Source organism: Tachysurus fulvidraco, chromosome 11, assembly GCF_022655615.1.
Source record: "Tachysurus fulvidraco isolate hzauxx_2018 chromosome 11, HZAU_PFXX_2.0, whole genome shotgun sequence".
NCBI classification, from domain to species: Eukaryota; Metazoa; Chordata; class Actinopteri; order Siluriformes; family Bagridae; genus Tachysurus; species Tachysurus fulvidraco.
The window spans coordinates 12,459,277-12,481,818 of NC_062528.1; the positions used below are offsets into that span (position 1 = coordinate 12,459,277).

A 22,542-nucleotide genomic window follows, 5' to 3' on the forward strand; every position below is an offset into this window, starting at 1 on the left:
AGGCGCTGCAATACCGCCCTCACGTGTTGGATGTGCTCCGGCAGGTTCTCGGAATAAATGAGGATGTCGTCGATGTAGACGATTACCCAGCGGTCTAGCATGTCGCAGAATACATCATTAATGAAGAACTGGAAGACCGCCGGACTGTTAGAAAAGCCAAACGGCATGACTAAATATTCATAGTGGCCAGACTGGGTTGAAAAGTTAGTTATCCACTCATCTCCCTCTCGGATGCGGATCCGATAATAGGTGCAGCGGAGATCTAGTTTGGTGAAATACTGCGCCCGGCGGAGTTGTTCCAAGGCTGACGGCACGAGTGGGAGGGGATATCGAAACTTGACCGTGATGTCGTTTAGGGCTTGGTAGTCGATGCACGGTTGGAGCCCCCCCCTTCTTTCTTTTTGGCAAAAAAGAACCCTGAAGATGCTGGGGATACGGAGGGCCGGATGAACCCCTTTTTCAACTTCTCCTCGATGTACACATTCATGGCCGCTGACTCCGGCTGTGAGAGGGGGAAGATTCTTCCTCTAGGTGGTGTGGCCCCTGGCAGGAGTTCGATGGCACAGTTGCAGGGGCGGTGTGGTGGTAGTTCAATAGTCTTGGTTTTGCTGAACGCCTCTGCGAGGTCCTGGTACTCGGTCGGAAGTTCAGGGGTGTCGGAGGCGGAAGGCGTGGCGTTCGTGATGTTGAGTTGGAGTGGCCCCTCTGTAGGCCGGTGGTGTTAGGTACACGCGCTGCCACCATTCCAGATTTGCAGTTCGGGCCAGGAGATAACAGGGTTATGGAGTTTGAGCCAGGGCAGTCCGAGGATGATGGCGTGTCGGGGAGAGTGGATAATGCGAATACCAATGTGCTCCTGATGGTGGTCCCCCACTAGTAGGTTGAGGTCCCTGGTGACATGGGTGATGTGTCGTTCTCCAACCGGCCGTCCAACTATCGCCTCCACTGCCACAGGGGAAACACAGGGAATTAGCAAAACATTGTTGTTTTGGGCGAACTTCCAAGACATAAAATTCACCACTGCACCCGAGTCGATAAGAGCGAGTATGTTCTCTCCTTGCACCTCGTGTCGTACACCGATCTGGGCACAGTCCGGTGATTGAGGAATAACAGAATCTCGATTCACCGGAGGGGTCCGCTTATTGGGTGGTCTGGTGGGGCAGGTGGCTAGTCTGTGTCCGGGTTCCCTGCAGTAGAGGCAGACCTGTTGGCGGAAGCGTCCCGCTCGTTCTTCGGGCGTGAGGCACGTGAAGTCGATCTGCATGGGCTCGGGATTCTCGGAGCGCACGGCCGATGCGGGAGCTCGATGGGAGCATATCAGGTTGTCAATTTGGATAGACAGGTCCATAAACTCGGCTAGGCGGCAGTGCGAGATGGCCAGCAAGCGCTCCTCCGCGCTCTCTCCAGTGGCGGAGTGGTCAAAGGCCGCGCAAAACTGCGTGAGGAAGTTTTCGAAGGTCGGAAAGGTGTCCTCTCACCACACTGTGGTAGCCCAGTCCAGCGCTTTGCCGGTGAGCAGAGAGCATACGAAGGTGACGTGGCTGGTCTCGGTCAGATACAGGCGTTGTTTGCTGCGCAACAAAGAGCGAACACTGCATGAGGAAGCCCCTGCACTTTCCAGGGTCCTCGTTGAATTTCTCCGGGAAGGCAAGTCAGGGGCTGACGGCCGCAGGAGCTGTATACGTGGAGGCTGGGGGATTCATCGCCAGCGGCTGGGGGTTCGGCGCTCCGGTGGCTCCTTGCAGGCTCTGCAACGCCATGGCAAGCTCTCCGGTGAGCATGGAGAGGCGCGTCAGCTGTTGATGGTGACCGGCGAGCTGCTACGCTTGGCCGGAGAGCTGAGTGGCGAGCTGGCTGACGGCTGCTGGATTGTCCGTTGGCAAAGTCTCCTGTAATGAGGTGTCATAAGGCTGAGGATCCATGTGCAGCTGTTTTAATAAATCCACACTCTGATTCAGACAGACAGGGTCAAAGCCGGCAGACAGAAATCAAAAATGGCAAAACAGGCAGGAGGTCGGGGCAGGCAGCAAACAATCAGAAAAAACAGAATATAGAAAACAGATTCGAAACTAAACTAGGAATACACGGGAAACGCTCAGAATGATAGCTGAAACAAATCGAGACTTTGCACCGGCGTGGAGTTCAAGTTCATCTTAAATAGGAAGTGGTTAATGAGGAGCAGGTGGCGGTGTAATCAGCGGCGGTGAAGAATTGTAGGGAGTGTAGTCCGGAAGGGCTTTAGTATTCCGGAGACTTTTCTCTTCGCTGGTGTTCAGGAGGTGCATGCGGCGCGGCAACAGTGACACAGGGTCCCTGGTGGTTAGGCGACTACTAATATTGCTTATAGCTACTAGGATTTTACAGCAGGATCAGAATCTGATTGTATGTAATAAAATATTTTAGGACATTTGAATATTTAAATGTAAATGTATAAAATTATATATAATGTGTGTGTGTGTATTTTATATATATATATATATATATATATATATATATATATATAAAGTATAAATAAAACTATAGTTGTATATAGAATGTTGTTGAGTGCCATTTGGCTATGCTATAAAGTACTTACAGAAGTATTTGTGTGACACTGTTACCAAAATGTTGTTTAGTTTAATTAAACCTGTATCATAGATATCTATACACTATATACATTTTTGGTTTATGTGACTTTATTACATACTTATTTAATCTGGCAAAAGTATTGCAGGAAAGGAATAAATATAAGATTGAACGGTCTTTGGCATCTCGACTATCTAACTTTCACATTATCCTCTTGAATTTGTGTATCATATTTAAAAAACCAATACAATTTAAATATTTAAATTTAAACATGTATAGTCAAAGCATAGTAGCAGTGTTGCATGCAGTAGGCTATAAGGTAAGTAGTGATTGTTCATTTGAAGATTACTCAGAATGTAAGTAATAAACTTACACCTACTAGCACTATGCATTATATTGTGAAAAAGTAGATTATCTTAATATAGAAAGCCTTAAATTTTCTCTGGACTCTAGTTTCTCTAATGATAAATACATGACTGACCTTTGGAACGAACCAAAAAAAAACTAGAATCGCATTCCTGACGATTTATGGTGATTTTATTTATTTGCCTACATTGACGCTAATGCATTAAGACGAGGGCATCCCCCGTACCAAGATGGCGGCTCAATTGACGCATTCGTTATAATGTAATGCCCTATACAAGGCGACATCTAGTGTATATATATCTATGGTCCTTTATGTGACGGACAATGTGGTTTAAAGGTCAGTATATTTGGGGTCAGGGGTCTTTCCATGTGCAGATTTCCTCAGTAATAACACATGCCATGAGGCTGACTGGTATCTCTAAGGTGCCCGTGTTTATTGCCCACTGCAGTGTTTCAGCACCCCATCATTGAGATAGTGATTTAGACGCACGAAACTATAACAGAACCTCAGCTTTGAGGATCCTCTGACTGGAAAGTACTTTGCATTTCCTGTTTCCGGGATTCCGCGCTCTCTGACTGGCTGTCTGTCGGCGAATAAAATAAACAAAGGCGAAGAAAAAAGCCACATAACCGGTAAAGAGTCGATCTGCGAGCAAACATGGATGCAGGTATGTATGTTGTATCTTAACAACTTCCTGGTGTGCTTTGTAACTTAGACTCAGTCCAGATAGTCAGGTATATTTAATAAAGGGGAATTCTGTAATAGTTAGCATAGCCGGTTAGCCTTGAAGCTAACAGAACCCAATACATAAAGAGAAATGTCGTTAGCTTGTTGTCGTTCATTGTCTAAATAGTTTATAAAGATATTGTGTAAATCCAGAAAGGATCCGATATGGAGGTGAAGCTGTGAGTTTCGTGTCCTCTTGGTGTTCGTGTGGAAACTTAAAGGAGTGAATTGTGTGGTTTCAGGATCTGCTATGAAGGGTTTAAAAGCAGATCTACAGCCACTTGTGTGTAAGAGTCTGTAATGCACATAATACTGAACATAAAGGACGTAGGAGCTTGTGATCCTCTCGGTTGTGTTGAGAATAAAAAGTTGCAAGTCACTTTGATGGCTAACCTTTGGCCTTTTCTACAGAAAAGCATCAAAACTGTCTGATTCCTGTTCCTGCTTTCAGTTAACAACGTGTATAAAGCGTTTTAAAAACAACAAAACATAATAATGTTATTTTTTTTAAAATTATAATTGACTTTGAATGTATCTAAGGACGTTACTGATAAATCAAATTCTTAATACTACTGCTGCTACGATTATTCTTTATCATCATCATCATCATAAGATGAAAATCAGATTAAAAGAAAGAGAGTTGCATGGTTACATTACAGGTAACTAAACATCACAAGACACAAAAGTTGTTGGGTGGACAGAAAAACAAGGTGGAAAGGCGTGTTTTTTTAATGGTGTGGTGTTTTAATGGTTTGCACGCTCGCCTCACCTCGGCAGTGTCAATTCCCACTTCCACCCTTCTGCTTTAAGGATTTCCAGAAGGTACATCTGGTTCCTCCCCAGTAAAAAGACCGGTGTTGTAGGCTGTTTGGAATCTCTAAATTATCAGTAGTGTGAATAGCTGCACTTTTGCCTCTGTGATGGTTTCGCATCACATCCACGGTGTCCCCTGTCCCGCTCCCATGGTTAATCAATTAGTCAGTGTTACCATAACAGCATCATATATTGTATAATAATTGTAGACATGCTGATTGTGTAGTCGGTACTGGACTGCCACCGATGGGCCCTCGAGCAAGGCCCTTATACCTCAACTGCTCACATGTAAGTCGTTCTGGAAAAGGGCGTCTACCAAATTCCATAAAGGTAAATATTAGCTTAGCAAAGGTCATTTTTGAAATAATGATTATAAAGGAGATGCAGTATTTTTTTTTCTTTATTTCTAATACTGAGGTCAGGACTGCGTATCGTTAATGGTTTGTTCCCACCACATGCTTTACATTTTCTGTGATAAGCCTCAGATCCATAATGGCCCTAATCAAGTGGGTGGAGAAAGATGACTGAATGACTATGAATGAATGAATGAATGAATGAATGGATGACTGCTGAGATCAGAGCAGCAAATATCAGCTAATAGCTTGTACGGACCCACTACAGACATTCTTCAATTATAATTATAATGCACTATATAGTTAATTTTAGCAGAATATGTTTATCATTATTTCCTACACAGTAATAGTGTACTTAATATTTGCATAATTATTCTAACTTAGCTGTTTTGCTGAATCAAGACACATAGAAATAAGAATATAGAATATATTTTGTAATACATACAGAGAATACAGAGAACTTCTTTCCATATCTTCTTTCCATCCTCTTTGGGCTTTGCATTCTTGTCCAGATTCTCAGGTTTACAGAAGATATGCAATTAAAGCTACTCTGTATTCCTAATGGACATTGACTATATCTTATTGTGTCTAACCACAGGCCTGAATGGGGAAAAAGTATCTGCTTTTATTAAGCGTCTGCGGAGTGAGCCTCGATATCTGCTGGCCCAAAATGTGTCGACCTGCATCGACCCTCTAGAAGTGTGTCTGCACAGACAGACAGTCCAAGACACAGTGCATATCTTTCAGCATGCCATCCCTGCCGAGGGCAAGCCTGTCACCAACCAGAAGAACTCAGGTAACAGATAAAACCAAGAAAATTTAAGAAACTCAACTGAGAACTAAGGTCGTGACCAGCTGGGAAAAAATCTTTCCAAATCTCTATTACACAGTAATACATATATTTTTTATTACAAAGTAAAGTCATGTAATTCTGTTCATATTCTTACAACTTAACTAAACATACAGTTGCACTTTTATTGTATTTCTTTTTTATCCTATTTTTGATGTACAGTGCAAAACAATCGTAACATATGGCTGTATGATTATTCCCTGAAATTAGCCACAAGCAATTTGTTAAACACATGAATGAGCCAGTCAGCTCCACCTAGAGAAATCCCCCAAATCCATGGGGTCTTAGAAAAATGTGATGGGTACCATTTTTTATAAATGACATTCCTGGTATTGACCATAAATAAACAAATCAATTCTTTTTTTTCTGTTAGGGAGATGTTGGATCTTCTCGTGCCTCAATGTCATGCGACTTCCTTTTATGAAGAAGTTTAATATAGAAGAGTTTGAATTCAGTCAGTCCTATCTCTTTTTCTGGGATAAGGTAAGTTACTCTGTTACTGGAAGGCTTACAGATATAGAATTTGATTTGTGCTGTCTATAGAAGCGTACCATTACTTAATAATTCTATTATACTAGCATTACTGTTTCCATTACTGTTGTAAATATCAGAGCATGTTCATCATAATTGTATTCAGTCAAAAGTGACCGTATAATGAACAAACACAAATTTCACTCCTTTCCTAATCACAACTGGTGTATCTGTAGGAGTGTGTGTACATTTCAACAGAACATTAATACATCCTGAAAAATGTTTTATTTACAATTAATCATCAATATTTATAGCAAGCATCTTCTTCTTTTGGCTTTTCTCGTTAGGGGTCGCCACAGCGGATTATCTGTTACCACCTAACTCTATCCTCAGCATTGTCTACTGTCACACCAGTTACCTTCATGTCCTCTTTCAACACATTCATATATCTCCTCTTTGGCCTTCCTCTTGACCTCTTACATGGCAGCTTCCTCTCCCAACATCCTTTTACCAATATAACCATCTCCCTCATCTGTACATGTCCAAAGAATCTCAATATATCCTCTCTGACCTTGTCCCCAAAACAGCCAACCTGAGCTGTCCCTCTGATGTGCTTGTACCTAATTCTGTCCATCCTCATCACTCCTAAAGAGAACATCAACATCCTCATCTCTGCTGCCTCATGTCTTTTCCCTCACTGCTACAGTCTCTAACCCATACAGCAAAGCTGCTCTAACTACTGACCTGTACACCTTTCCTTTGATTCTAGCTGACACTCTTCTGTCACACAACAGACCACTCCTGACTAGGGCTGGGCGATATGGCTGAAAACAGTATCATGATATCAGTGATTCATATCGGTCGATATCGATAATTATTGATATTTTTTAAGACCCATTTAAAATAAGGACCAGGAGAAAAATATATTACATTTAAACATTTTTATTTTAAGCTTAACCTTCCTCTGATCATAATCCCCTCAGTTATTAAGACAGAAATGTCAACAACCGTGGAAAACTCAAATAATTAAAATGTAAACATAAGTCTAAAGTCTTAACACTTAACAATTATCTCTTAACATGTAAAGTGCAAAATGAAAGAAAATGTAAGAAATGCTTAATAAAGTGTAATAAAATAGTGCAAAGTGTTAAATATAAACAGAGAAACCTAAGAATTTAGTGCAAGTTTAGTGCTAGGAAGTTCACTAGCTGTTCACCTTCTGGTGAGTAAAGTGTTTTAAAATATGTGCAGTGTTTTGTAAACATAAATAAAACTGAGGTAGACTGAGATACATCTGTAATATAAAAAACAAACCTGATAGAGTAGAGTAACATTGTTTGAAATATAAAACCTGCAGAAATATGTTCCTCGCTCACTGTGTCGCTCATGTTCTGCTTATCAGTCGCCGGTTACCAAAGAGGAATCCAGCAGGACCAGCACGAGACAACGATATGGCGCAACCAAACATGATACTGTTACATGATTGGCTGTTAGCGTGTCACTCCCTACGTTCCTAGGTTACCAGAGAGTGAGTGCCTTTGTTAATGCAACCAAACTTGCTTCGCAACCTCTGTTTTCTTCCGACGAAAAATAAAAAATATCGAAAGTTTTATCGGACAAATTTTTTATTGATATCGATCACGTGTCTATCGCGATACATATCGTAATCATTTTATCGCCCAGCCGTACTCCTGACTCTTTTCTCCACCCACTCCAACCTGCCTGTACTCGCCTCTTACCCTCAATATTTATAGCAAGCATAATAATCAAAATATACATAATAATATTTAATTTGTCTAACATTTCCAATCAAAATTCAGTAATTTCACACTATCTATAGATTCAGTATCAGCACAATATGACTCTGAGACCCAGATGTTAAACTCATTTGACGCTCTGAGCCGAATAGTGGATATCAGTTTGCATTTTGAGGTTCTTACAGAAATTTCTATCAACATTAAAACACACACCAAACATGGTTTTTTTCTTTTTGCTTATAAAACTTCTTTGTTCAGGAGTGAAACCTAATTTTTTGTATTTATGTGTGATTGATTGAAACTGACAAATAATTTAGAACTGAAAAAAAAAAAATAATAATAAAAATACAAACCTATCTACATATACAGTTCACATAACTAGCTGTAGGTGTGGCTGGAAAAATTGTTCTGTTTGAAACAAGAGTTTGACGATAAACACTAAAACAGGTTTTATTTCCTCAGATCTTGGGTAAATAGTATGCTGAATGTTTTTTTCTTATTGTACAGTCTGCATAAATGAGATGTATGTGAGAAGACAGGATCTTGTATCGACACAGCTAATGCTTTTTCATCAGTTGCTCTCAAATCACAACATATCTGATGTATGTCATCGTTGTGTTTGTGCAGTTCAGCTCATATGTAGTGATTTCACTAAAGTGATTTTCTCCCAGTTTTATGACAGTGCTGTCTCTCATGGTCTTTTTGTCTTTCTTTCACTCTTTCTATCTTTCGCTGTCTCTTTATTGCTGTATATTTTTTGCAGGTGGAACGCTGCTATTACTTCCTGCACAGCTATGTAGAGACGGCCCAGAAGAACGAGCCTGTAGATGGCCGATTGGTCCAGTTTCTGCTCTCAAATCCTACCAGTGATGGTGGACAGTGGGATATGCTGGTCAACCTTATTGGTCAGTTTGTATACCTAGCCCTAAGTCTGTTTGTTTTAATATACAGTATTAGTACTTCTGTATTGAAGATGAGTCAGGCTTGGTGGTTTTGAAGAATTATGGGCTTTTCATGCAAAATGTGTATAGAAAACTTTAAAAGGAAATCCAGGGGAAAAGGTTTTAGGTTTGGCTAAAGTTTAAAAGTAATTCTACTGATAAGAGATGCAAGTATTTACTTTGAATAAATGAGCAAAAAAGGGAACATTGGTGGACAGAAAATGTCTCAGCACCGTTTAGATTAACACTGAAAAGACAAATGTCTTTCTCGATTTAACTGACAAACAAAAACATCAAACATCACTGTAACAAAGTCATTACTGGAGGTGAATGGAGGAATATTTTGCTTATCGGTTCTTCCCTTATAAACACTGGATGAAAAACAGCAATCTAATATTAGTATTGTATTTATTTATATATAATCTTGTATATATTTACTGGGATCTAAATAGTAGATTATGAATGCAATCTTTATTTAAAATGTAAATGAACCCAGTATGTAAATAGATTAGGGTTAAAATGAATAAAACATATGACGGATATTGATATTTGTGCTTTCTAGAAAAATATGGTGTCATCCCAAAGAAGTGTTTCCCTGAGTCTCACAGCTCTGAGGCCTCTCGTAGAATGAATGATGTCCTCAATCACAAGGTATACTGCTCAATATTTCCCACGTTTAGGTTGACATTTATTGAATGAGGATTTATTGACCAAGCATCTACAGCTAGAGGGCAGAGCTGATTTACACTAAACACTAATTTTAAGTGATCATTTATTAGATTTGATTAACTAGAATTGACTTAATACATTTATATTAATATATCTGAATTACAGCACAGTACATAATAAAAGATAATATAAAAAGATTATACATTTTGAGACACAATTAGTTCATCACATGTCAAATTATTTATCAAATACTTTTTCACCAGACAAGTGAATTATTCTTACAAGTAATTTGTACTCACTACTAGGTAAAGTGTATACACAAGATTTTCTCAGGGAGAAATATACCACAGTCATGTATACAAATAATTAACCCAAGACTATGAGGTGCAAAGTCCTCCACGTCTACATGCCCACTGACACGCCTGAATGATAGACTGCACGATTAAGCATTATCACATGAATCAGATTTCTGTTGTACTAAATATCTTCATGGCTGTGATTCAGCCATAGGCCATTTGCTACAAGTAATGTACACCAGTTCTATAATCTTATGAACTAATTCTATAATGCTATATAACAAATTACCGTTAAGGACTTGATACTCACGCTCACTATAGTCAAATATTTTTTATTTTTTCCTCTAGCAGTTAATATACTGTAGGTACCAAAAAGCCACAGATGAGGAGAGTGTTGCCTGTCGCCATGCAGTGTACAGATTGACTGTAGTTAGTGTAGAAATGGTTACAGTATGATGAACTACTGCTAGAGTTGTCTAGTCAAATCTGTGGACCAGAACTGAATAACCGGATTTGGGAATTGTTGAACCATTTTTCATTGCATCTTCTAGTCTAAGAAAATCTTTCGGCTAGACTTTAAGGAAACATTTCTATCGTAAAGTTGCATTGTGTCATTGTATTATTTGTGTTGCATGAACATAATTGTCGTGTATTTTCTTTCATTTTTTTAAGATGAGAGAATATTGTCTTAGGCTGAGGAACATGGTGGCCAGCAGTGCCACCAAAGCAGAGCTGAATGAAGCCATGGACACCATGATTGAGGAGGTCAGTAATTTTGGTAAATAGACTACAAAATCCAAAAAGAAAAAAAAAGAGGAAGATGTCACTACATCCTGCAGTCAGATGAGGGTGCCATAACACTAAACATGCCTGACTAAAGCCATAAAGTGTGCCTGATATTGTGCAGAGAGAAATCTTTGCTCCTGCATGGTTACTAAAACACTACAGACAATAATTCAAATATTATAAAGAAGAAGTTCCAGGTTTATTAGGTAAGATTTCCTCCCCTTTTCCTGCAAGCCAGAAGTAGAAGATACTATACGTTAGTGATAGGCTTTAACGTTTCTGTTATATTACATTAATTTGTCCAAAAACTTCCTAATTGATACTGTATGTATCAAATTGTATTTCAATAAAAGATTTGACATGTTTTGTTAGTGTATAATTAGTAGCATAGCATGTTAATAACCGCCTTTGGCTGCAGTAACAACGTCTGGTCTGTTGGAATAGGTTTCTGAGACAGTTCTGCTTAGGATTGTTTCTGCTTGTATACTTTTTCCGTATCACTTACAATTGATGTTTAAAATTGCATTGTTACAGATTAGTAGAGCAGTGATTTTTATCTGGACTAGTAAATAATGCATTCAGGAGTCTCTAATCCATATGGCTGCTTTACTGCCACACAACATTTTAACAAAGACTAGCTCACACCAGATGGTCTATCAGGACTTGAATTATCCAGACATGATTATCACGTGGCGCTTCTGAAATGTGCTTTTGTTAAATTTGTATAAAAATGCTGCATGTTGGCCTGTTACCTGACTTAGGTTTGGATTTTACGGCTGTGATATTGCTGTATGTGTATGAATATGAGAGAAAATGAACACGCACACCTCCATCGGCTTGATGACAGAATGTTCCACAAACAAGATTATTATCTCTCAGCGTCTGACGCTGTAGCAAAGGCAATCTCACTTGCCGTATTATTGTACCTGCACCGTCTGTGCAGAGCAGAGATGCCACACGGGAATTAGCAGCATTGCTTTGACCAACTTGGTAGATCTGCTGCTATATTGAGAGACCTCTAACAGTAATAAAATAAGAAGTCTTTTAACAGTACATTGTTTACACCTCCTACATGTGTCTCAAGTAACGATTATACTAGACTGTGTCACCTGGCCTATTTGCTCTTGACATGTTCCTATTTGTTGATTAGGTGACTGTTTGTCCACCTGTGTATGCTAGTATTGTTTAGCTGGTGTGCCCATAAAAGACCCTTTGGAGCATGTGTTAAAGCGTGGGATCTGACTGCTGAGAGATGCTGTCTCGGTTTGTTATAGTCTTGTGGCTGGCAAAGCTGTACATGTGAGCAAGCAGGGTTGTATCATGAAAATAAAACCGGATCACTTGTTTACTAGAAAAAAGCAGTCAGTAATCAAGCTATTTAATGGTCTGTCCATCCACTAGGACTGAACCATAATGTCAAAAGGGATTTGTTTTTTTTTTTTTGTTTGTTTGTTTTTGATTTTTTGCTTAATAGTTAAGATGATTATATTTGTAATTTATTTATCAAGTGATTATCTTGCTTTATCTTGATGTGTTTTTCAAGGAACTGTTTTTTTTTTACACATGTAGATAGCTGTATTTTTTTTTTTATTTAGATATTTTAACATTTAAATAAGACTAAGAGCAAATCTGTGAATCTCTCGCCACAGAAAGTAACCAAACCACGATAATCTTTATGAAGAGTATGTAACGTAATACACAACAGACAGAAAATTCTGTTTTTAAATATTTTCCAAACAGCTTTAGTCAAACATACTGGTATTGCAGTTGGTTTCAATTAATTTACTTATTAAAATGGAAAAAAAAGGATCTGATACAAAATGCACAAAAACCCTTAGCAGCCCTACATTGCATTGTGTCTGTCTGGTGCATATTTTATCCAGCAGTTTTTGGCTTTGTTTAAAAGTAAAATGGCGCTGTATGCACATGCAGTAATTACTAACAGCTTTTTTGCACATATTTTGTACGTGCAGCTGTCTGCTTTCCCCTTATGTGAGTGTGTGTAAGAATACATGCAGATGAAACCTGGTCAGCTTTGATCCAGGTTAAGTAATATTTGTCAGATCTAGTTACGGAAACGCAGGCTGATGTTACACAGACTCTATGTGAGTGGCCCGAATGAAGTCTATATTTTTACTGAATATCAGCCAGAAAATTAGTCTACCTGCTTCCCTATGGCTATGGCTATAACTAGTAGAAGGTAAATAGATTCCTGTGTTACTTAAAATCAAATAATTCATGAGAAGTTAGAAAATATTGTTGAATAATTCATATCTCTTTTGCTTTAGTCGAATCAGGTTAAAAGCAACAACATTCAAGTGTCAAATTAAACACAATTCTGATTTATAGTCTGATGAGGCATTGGAGGTGTTTTGGGGTTTGGTTGTAAATTAGATGTCAAAAGTCCATGTTGGTCATCTTGCAGTTGATTTAAACAAATTTTCCATTCTCAATCCATCTATTATTTATTTATTTATTTATTTTTGCCAGATATGAAATGTAGGCTCATATGCTATAAGATTTAAATTTAAACAAGTCCATTTCTTACCCATTTATGGCTTTCCTATTGTTGAGGAAATGTTGAGAAGAATGGCCTTGGAGATGGACCAGTGTTTACTACACAGACTGTGTGAAATGGCTTTATAATCGGTACTACAGTCTGAGAAAGCAGACCGCTTTCTGCCTTCCACAACTAGACCCCTGGGCTCCACATGCATTGGGTTGACAATCAAGATGTTGTTTGAACTTGCAACATAATTAGCAACATCAAAGCTGCTGACTGAAAAATCTGGGAAGCTCAGATCTGCACATAAAGACAATATACACTGCTTCTGGGGGTACAGTACATAGGTGTTCTGTTTTTTGCTTCTCTTTTAAGCGTTTGTTCAGACTGTGACAGCCATGAAAAAGTGGTTTAAGGAAAAGGAAAGGGAGGGCAAAGCACTCCAGTTATGCCTCCTCATGAAATAAATACCACCGCTGCCTCTCCAGGAAGAAAACACCCCAGTTCTCCAAAGATGCTGTGATCATGAGGGATTTGTAAATGGCACATTAGCCCACAGTTCATTACTGTCTGGACAGATATAAAGACACTTGGATAGCCAGATAAAGCCCCAGTTGAGTCTTATAAGCACACACCATTGCCCCTTTCTAAAATTATGGCACATTTACAAGGCCCCAGGCAGAGAGACCAGGGTATACTGGTAAAATTGAAAAGAAGGGGCCAAAAACTTAAAACTTGCTGTTAGATCTGTGTACACACACAGTTCAGGTTGTTGACCCATGCAACTCTTTTACACATTGTTGGTCCAGGAGATTCATGTCTTTTGACCTGAAAGACACATACTTTCATTATCTCAATGAAAAAGTTTACATCTCAAGGCCCGAACTATGAAACTTTGCTTCAACATTTCATGGCCTACTGTGTACATTCCAATTCAGGAAATGGTCAGTTATTGAGGGTATTTACACTGCAGCAAATTGTCCATTGCCACACTTTTTTGCAAGATTTTTTTTTATTATTAATTTGTCTAAACCCACAGTGTTGCCATGTGTTCTTAGTGTAAGCTTGCAAACAGACACATGATATCAACCTTTGAAATGAGCTTTCCAGCTCATTCCATAGTGACATACTGAAAATAAGTGCTTGAGAGGGAGTTCTCTTATCATGAGGGAGAACCAGGACAGCAAGACATGTCATAACCTACATATTTCCTTTTTGGCCCTATTAAGAGTTTTCACTGCCTGTGGATTGTGCAGCAGGTGCTTGTGATCTCAGTTATCATAGTAGTAACTTGGACATGTCAGAAAGAAAAGCAGAAACTTGTGTGGCCTTCTCTGCATGTGATCTAAACTCTCCTCAAGCCACCCATTACGATTTTGTTTCCACCAGCTCATCTTCTACAACGCTTCTTATTGTTGTGCACGGTTGGAGAGTCTCAGGAGGTGGTCACATCTTTAAATTAACCTGAAGTCAATACACACATACACTTACCTCTCATAATCTCTCGAAGTCTCATAATAATCTAAGGTTTAGCTTGCAGGTTTAGCTTCCAGAGGTTTAGCTTGCAATCATTTTTTGTTGTTAATATCAGGCATGTTAGCAGCACACAAGCAGCAGGCTGTATAGTTCATATGAAAAAAGGATTTAATTCAAATTAAAAATGATGCTTTAGATTTCACTTGAAAAATGCAACATGGAATGGGGCAACTGTACTAAGGGTTAAATAAGAACTTGGGCATGATAAAGGGTACAGTGGGCCTGATAAAGGGAAAAGCTTCAGGCAGGTTGGCTAAAAGAGATTTAATGGGTTATGAGACAGTGAATTTCCTTGAAGTCAAGTTTCCTTAAAGATTCAATACTAAATTAATGTAATCATCTTCCTTACCCCCTCATCCCTCCCTGGATGAGCCTCTCTGTTTTTTCTGCAGTTAGTTTGACCCCTGGCCACAGGCAGGTGTTTCAATATTGACTCAGTGACTATGTTCTGATGTCACTCAAACCGTTGCCATTGTTCTGTACAGCGGTACTTTTCAACGCGCAGGGAAATGGAAGAAATGTGGGTGCCAGTGTTGTATTTGGATGGAGCCAGACATTTATCTAATCTGCCAAGGAAGAGCAAGGGTGTGAGGAGGAGAGCATGAGGTTGTTTGTGTACTTAAAGCATCTGGGTCCAATATTGGGTCAACAGTGAGAAATAAGGGATGGGCACTGCTAGCATTTATCCTTCACCCAAGGGGACTGGACAATGAAAACAAACTGGGAAAGTTAATTGCTCACTTTACGGGAGAGGGCTGGAGTTGGAGGACTGGACATACAATATTTGGGCTCTGGTAGAAATGTCTATATTTCTACAAGATTTCTGTTTCTGTCTGGTGAAGTCAGTGGGCTTTATTGGCCAAGGCAAAGCTAACACTGTAGTTTTAAAACTCCATTTTTATCAAATTAGTTTTATTTTTACAAGTGTAATCTGTGCCTGGTTTTAAACTTTTGTGTGCATGTCCGTGAATGATACTGACACATACTCTCACAATTATTATGGATATTTACTCTCCTATTATGGATGAGATATTCTCTGCAGTAAGGAAGTGGACTATCAGTACATACTGTATAGTTCATGGCTTAGGCAGGGGAGGGAAGGAAATACCGGAGATAAATCTAGGAGGCTGTAAACAGGGCTGAGAGAAACACACAGCTTGAGCATAATTTAGAGATTAGCTCTGACTTACAGTATGTTTAACCAATCTGTTTTTTTTTTCATTACGATAGCTGAGCAGGAGAAGTATAAAACTCTACAGAGTGATAGATCCATTGACTAAAGATACAAATACCAGATTTCTGCTGCAATCTGAACTTTAACTCAGACTCGTGTTTTTTTGCGTGCAGGTGTTTAGAGTGGTAAGTGTTTGTTTGGGAAGTCCTCCAGAAACTATCTGTTGGGAGTACAGGGACAAGGACAAGAACTTCCACCGCATAGGGCCTTTGACCCCTAAGGAATTTTACGTACAGCATGTCAAGCCCGTCTACAATCTTCAGGACAAGGTAAAACCCTGAACAATATCAATTACAGTATTTTCCGCACTATAAGGTGCACCGGATTATAAGGCGCAGTCTCAATTACGGGTCTATTTCTGTACTTAACCTATACATAAGGCGCACCGTAGTATAAGGTGCACCGTATTATAAGGCGCATGCTAAAACATACGGTCTACAAAAAAGGTAACAGAAGCAAAACAGTGAGTTTAGTTGAACTTTATTCTACTGTTTAACAACACACACATTATTTTTTAATCAATCTTCTCCCACAAATCCATCAAAGTCCTCATCTAGTGTGTTTTCTTAACTTACAGTACATTTTCTTGCTTCCTCCACTTCCGAACCATAGATTCATGGATGTTGAATTCTTTCAGCTGCTCTATTCCCATTTACAACCGCGTAACTGATAGCCTGTAGTTTGAATTGTGCCTCGTAAGCATCTGATTTTTATTGGCGGATGGAAAACCACCTTAAGGTTCATTTACCGCCACCTACTGGACTGGAGTGTGGAGCGCATAATGTTTAGGAAGAAACAAATGTTGTTTTGCAACATACCGGTAGTATACCTACTGGAGGTGTGGCGGAGGTAAGCGCACGTACTGTACGTATTACGTAATGTCCCCTGATTGGTTTATCGCTGCCAGCGTACATAGTGTATGTATTACGTCCCTGTGTCAGCGGGAAACGGTTGGAAAGTCAACCAAGCAGATCGCTTACCAAAGTCACACAACATTTTTACAGATTTTTGTAACTCGGTGCACACATAAGGCGCACGGCCGATTTTTGAGAAAATTTAAGGCTTTTAGGTGTGCCTTATAGTGCGGAAAATATTGTACATTCTTCCACATTTCTTTGCTCTCAGTATTGTGAATATTGGCTGTGATACCTGCTCTTTTCTTTATAGGTGTGCCTTGTGAATGACCCCAGGCCTCGGAATCTGTATAAGAAGTTGTACAGCGTGGAATACTTGGGAAATATGGTGGCTGGACGCAGTACACAATATAATAATCAACCCATTGAGGTCTTGAAGAAAGCTGCTGCTGAGTCCATAAAGGAAGGAGAGGTAGTGCATGGATCTGTCATTCTTTTTGATGCCCTGTACACTATTGATCCTGATCCAGATAATTCCTGGGATGAATAGTCAAAATTTAGGATGCTAATTTGGTTAGGATGCTAAAATGGCTGTTTGATCATTCTAGCTTTAAACAGCAAAAATACATGTACATTAGAGAGGAACCACAATACAAAAAAACACACATATAGCTTGCCAAAAATACTGCTACCTTTGGCTGTTAGACAGAAGTAGTGTTTGCTCCACAAGAATTTGTCCCCAGGTTAAAGAAACATAAGTACAATCTATAAAGCAACTATAACTGCTGACACGCAAGTGTTCTTTGATCGTAATCATTGTCCTACTTACAGCTGAACTTTATTGTGTTCTCTCTTGATCTCTGGCAGGCTGTGTGGTTTGGGTGTGATGTAGGAAAGCATTTCCATGCCAAACTGGGCATCAATGACATGAATGTGTAAGAGACATCAGTATTCTTGTTTATGACTGTGAGAAATGAGTGTGAGACACTGTCACTATCAGCAAGTGTGTTTTGTATGACATTATAGATTAATTTATTAATTTTATCTGGAAAAAAAATTCAAACTACAGTTTCCAAAGATGAGCTCATTGTTTTTGCTGTTCTTTTTCGGTACACAGTTTTAACCATGAGCTGGTGTTTGGTGTATCAGTAAAGAACCTGAATAAGGCGGAGCGGCTGATTTTTGGAGATTCCCTGATGACCCATGCCATGGTTCTTACTGCAGTTACTGACAAGGTACTGAACACACAAAAAACTTGAAGTGACTACAGGCAAAAATGCCAACATGCAAAGAGAATGGAAAACTGGCTTCCTTGTCCAGTTGGTGGCCACAGTAATATGTTCCCTATACTATATACAATATACAAATATACAAAATGATATGAAATAAGAGAAACTACAAATTTATAGCACTACACATTGTGGTGACTAGTAAAATGAGTAATACTACCCAGTGGGATACAATCTATTTTTTTAAAAAGCCATTTGCACCCACAAAATAAATTTTATCTTTATCTCTTCCTGCACATTTCCCCTCTTTTCACACAGTTTACCATTCTTTTAATCTCCAGTACTTGAAATGACTGTCAATTTCCCATGTAAATGACAACAGCTGTGTTAAGAGTTTCCACACCTTCCCACTCATAGCTGGGTAAGAGATGTTTTTCACAATCACAGTCACCAAGGATGACATTTTGCTGTGGGAAACCCGAAGGGAAAGAGAACTGAGAACCAAAGACTAGCATGTGCTAAGGGAGTACTTGACAGTGAAATATATGGTCCTCATAATGCTGTTCTTGCTGATAAACTGCTAATGTTAAACTGGGGAAAATTTAGTCCCAGAACCCTTGAGACACTTTTGGTTTCTTTATGTTCATTATAAAGACTGTCACAACATTACAATAAAGTGTACAATTTCAGTGCCCTCTGGGATGCCTGTGTATAATTATACCGTTTTATCTGATTCATATGTGTTCAAAAATTTCTTGGCTGTAATGTTAAATGGAGGTAACACATTTTAACATAACGTTGATTAAGCATTGTGCTATTTAAATTTTTTAACCCCACTCTCTCTCTCTTATCAGGAAGGGAAGGAGGGATGCTACAAGAAGTGGAGAGTGGAGAACTCATGGGGCGATGATCGTGGGAATAAGGGTGAGGTTTCTTAGCTTAGAGGGCAAGAGTTTCTCTGTAGTTTGTCTGCCTCGCACGCTACACTGCATTATATAGACTGAAGATATTTGTCTTTCCAGAGGGGCTAATTTAATTTCCAAAAGGATTACATCCCGGACCTCCCCTCTTCTCCTTTTTTATGAGTTCATAATTCACTCTTGGCTGAGGAAATCTGTCTCATATGTGTTTCTGGAGCCCTAACTCTTTCTTTCAAGACTTTCCCTACGTTGTTGTCCTTTATACACTATGGGTAAAACTTTGAATGAAAATGGAAGCTTCTGGAAATTACAATATGCATATTTACATTAAGAACTCTACATATGCACTTTAGTACATTTGGGGGATGTGGTAGCCTAGTAGTTAAGATGTTGGACTACCAATTGGAAATCTCTATAAAGTAAAGAAAAACAACCTTTTTTCTTTTTACTATAATGGGATTTTCTTTTTACTGGTGCACTTTGGTGAAATTAATCAGCCATAACAATTAAATCAAAAATAGGTGAAGTGAATAACATTGATGTATTAGTTGTGTGGAAACAGGAAAAAAAAATGGGCAAGAGTCAGGGATCTGAGCGTCTTTGACAAAAGCCAAGTTGTGATGTTGGACAACTGGGTCAGAGCATTTCCTACACAGCAGGTCTTGTGTGGTGTTAGTGTCTATCATAAGTAGTCCAGGAATGAACAGGTCTAATCCATCAGTCTCACTATACCTGCATATAGCATATAGACTTTATTATGCAGTTCATTTCATTTATAAAATCCTTCTTTGAAATGTAATTAAAGTAATAGGTAAAGTTTGTGGTGTGTGTAGATGTCTATGTATTCACACTCTCTCTTTAATAAGCCTTACATTCTTACCCAGATTATCAAGTTTTTATTTTTAGCTCAGTCATGCTTTGCAGATCTCTTGCCTTCAGACTAAATCATCATCTGTTTAAAAGTTCAAAGTTTGCTGAAACCTTGCATAATAATATTCCTATTATTCTATAAACCCAAGTGAATGCTGAAGACTTCTCCAGTTTAAAGTACAGTAATAAGCTACTATTTCAAATGAATTATGATTGTACACAAGTAGATTTTCATTTGAATAAATCATACCATTTTTGTGGCTTTGAAGCAATATTTGTTTGAAAGAAGGGAGACATTGTTGGCCTTGGGAGAGAGAAAAATTTATGTTTGAGGTTAGATGGTCAGCAGTGCTCAAATTTGTTCTAACAGTTGTTTCCCCTCAGAGATTAGACTGTAATGAGCTATACTAAAAAGGGAAGAGGAAAAAAACACTCGGCTATGATTGATTATGTTAGCCTCGTTGCTGCCCTTTTTGTGCTTTTAGGTTTTAAGCCAGAAAAAAGAGGAAATATTGCTGACAGTTTTTCTTTTTAATGTGGAATGAGGAATATATTTAAGTGTCCTTTCATTCTAGGTTGTGTCTCATATGAACCACGTTATAGCTTTGTGTAATATTACTACAAGATGTGCCGTTCAACATAACAATAGAAACTGCAAGCCAGTTTGTGTGATCAGCTTGCAGCTTTTGCTAGTTTCTGACAGTTTTTTTATACCTATCTAAGCAGATCTGTTATCTGTTCATCTGCAGTCATGCAGACAGTAACAGTGTAGAATAAAGTGGAGCAGTGTGAAATGGAAAGACACAGACATCCTCAGAGCCTGAAAGCACGCACACAAATTAGGGAACTGTTTCCAACATTTGCACAAGTGCTGTGTGATTAGCCATGTAAAATAAATCCACATGTCTGCTGCATGTCAGGAACAGTTTCTCAGGCTGAGATGTTTGTGTGTGTTTTTGTATTTGTTCATGGCTTTTTTTTATTCATCAACCCCGACCACATCCGTCATCAAACATGTCTAGAAGTTACCTTCTTAGTGCCACTTCCTGCTTTTTTTTTGTTAAACTTCACCACGTTGATAATATGAAGCTATAAACTGTGCATTGTTACACACTTGTAGGAAAATGTCTAAGTGTTGTCTGGTGGCTTATCGGATAAAGCGTTAAGGATTTCAGAGGGAGAGGCTCTTTCTCTGCCATCAAAACAATTTGGAAGGTGGTGATGGAGGGAAATGGGATCACTAAGTTGTTTTTTAAAGCCAAACACCACTTTTAACATCTGGCAACAAAAAAAGCAGTTCATATATAAATAAATAATCAGCTTGTGTGTTAATTCCAAAGAATTCTGAAAAGATCATGAAAAGGTTTAGCATTTTTAAAGGACCAAACTTGCATGGAAAATTGGCTTGGCTGTTCCATGTCCAGGTGTATTATGTTACTGCCTCATTATTTCACTATAATATTTTCATATAAAAGGTTGTTCTTTTATTCTTCAGTTGAATTCAAGTGCCATTTGCATTTACACACACATCTATTCACATTCTACGGACAATTTCGAGATGCTAATCAACCTACAATGCATGTGTTTTTGAACTTGGGATGGAAACCGGAGAAGCTAGAGGAAACCCCTGAGGCATGGAAAGAGCAGGCAAACTACACACACACACACAACTTATTAATCTACTTATTAATCCTCATTTATTATACAGATGTAACAAGAAGTCTTCATGGATGGCATTAAAACTTGAGCTGGTTGTTTTTTATCCACTATTCATTCTCTCTCTCTCTCTCTCTCTCTCTCTCTTTCTCTCTTTTTTCTCTCTCTCTCCTCTCTACTCTCTATGGTAACTAATCTTAGCTTTGTTTTTTCCTCTAGGTTATCTGATCATGACGGACGAGTGGTTTTCGGAATACGTTTATGAAGTGGTGGTGGATAAAAAATACCTCTCCCTTGAGGTCCAGGAGGTCATGAAGCAGGATCCGGTTATTCTCCCTGCCTGGGATCCAATGGGAGCACTGGCATAACCATGGAGACTGAGCATGTCCAATCCGACCTCAGCCAGGTCTTTTGACTCCACCCTACTGGATGTTTTTTCCAAAAGAGCTTGTTCTAGATTTTAAAAAAATTAAATAAAAATTCTCCTTTTTTTTTTTTACTGGACGTCATTTGTAATCACTGGAATAATCCTTATAGTTAAAGCCAGATGTAGCAATGTGATGAAACAGATAATGATCTAATGACAAGTAAGGCATATGTACCTGGGTTGATGGAATGAGCATCTTGCCATAAAATATTTAGTGCAAAGCTGTAAACCATTAATTCAAGTCCATTTTAAAGTTTACAACAAAGCCTTTAAGCCTAAATGTGTACCGCAGAACAATAGAAGCAGCAAGTAAAAGTATAAGCTTAATGATTATTATGATGATTGTGTTGCTGCATTTGTCAGGGATGATCAGACTAAAGCGTGAAGGAGTCTGGTGCAGAAAGGACAGTCTGCTCTAAAGGCCTTTCATCCACCAAGGTAATGCACTGATTTGGAGCAGTATACAGTAACTATAAGCTGAAGGTATACTAATCAAGGGAGTGATTTCTTTTCTTTACTGCCATAAGTGGTAGAAAATTCCTGCTTTTCCTTTCACTTTACTGTTAAAAATCTGGCAACAGTGAAGATGAGTCTGATCTCTGCTGATCAGTTCCGTCAGGGGTAAAACCTGTGGAAACTGATTTTATAGTCTAGGTCATGAAAACACTTGCAAAATTAATAAAATATCCTGGAAATATTAATGGAAACATATTAAACAA

General features: G+C 38.8%; 1 protein-coding gene across 1 annotated transcript; it reads left to right on the top strand.

Annotated features, from left to right (window-relative positions):
- Positions 1–3,334: 3,334 nt before the first annotated feature.
- Positions 3,335–21,900, top strand: blmh (bleomycin hydrolase). The gene is made up of 12 exons (XM_027145265.2): positions 3,335–3,599; positions 5,423–5,620; positions 6,048–6,157; positions 8,666–8,807; positions 9,406–9,494; positions 10,481–10,573; positions 15,981–16,136; positions 17,035–17,193; positions 17,589–17,656; positions 17,839–17,956; positions 18,805–18,874; positions 21,616–21,900. The coding sequence occupies exons 1-12, from the start codon at positions 3,590–3,592 to the stop codon at positions 21,762–21,764; spliced, it is 1,362 nt and encodes a 453-aa protein (XP_027001066.1). The 5' UTR covers positions 3,335–3,589; the 3' UTR covers positions 21,765–21,900.
- The last annotated feature ends 642 nt before the right edge of the window (positions 21,901–22,542 follow it).

Coding starts and splice junctions, on each gene's coding strand:
- blmh (XM_027145265.2), top strand. Junction 6,158..8,665: donor ATCTCTTTTTCTGGGATAAG/GTAAGTTACTCT, acceptor TATTTTTTGCAG/GTGGAACGCTGCTATTACTT. Junction 18,875..21,615: donor CGATGATCGTGGGAATAAGG/GTGAGGTTTCTT, acceptor TTTTTCCTCTAG/GTTATCTGATCATGACGGAC.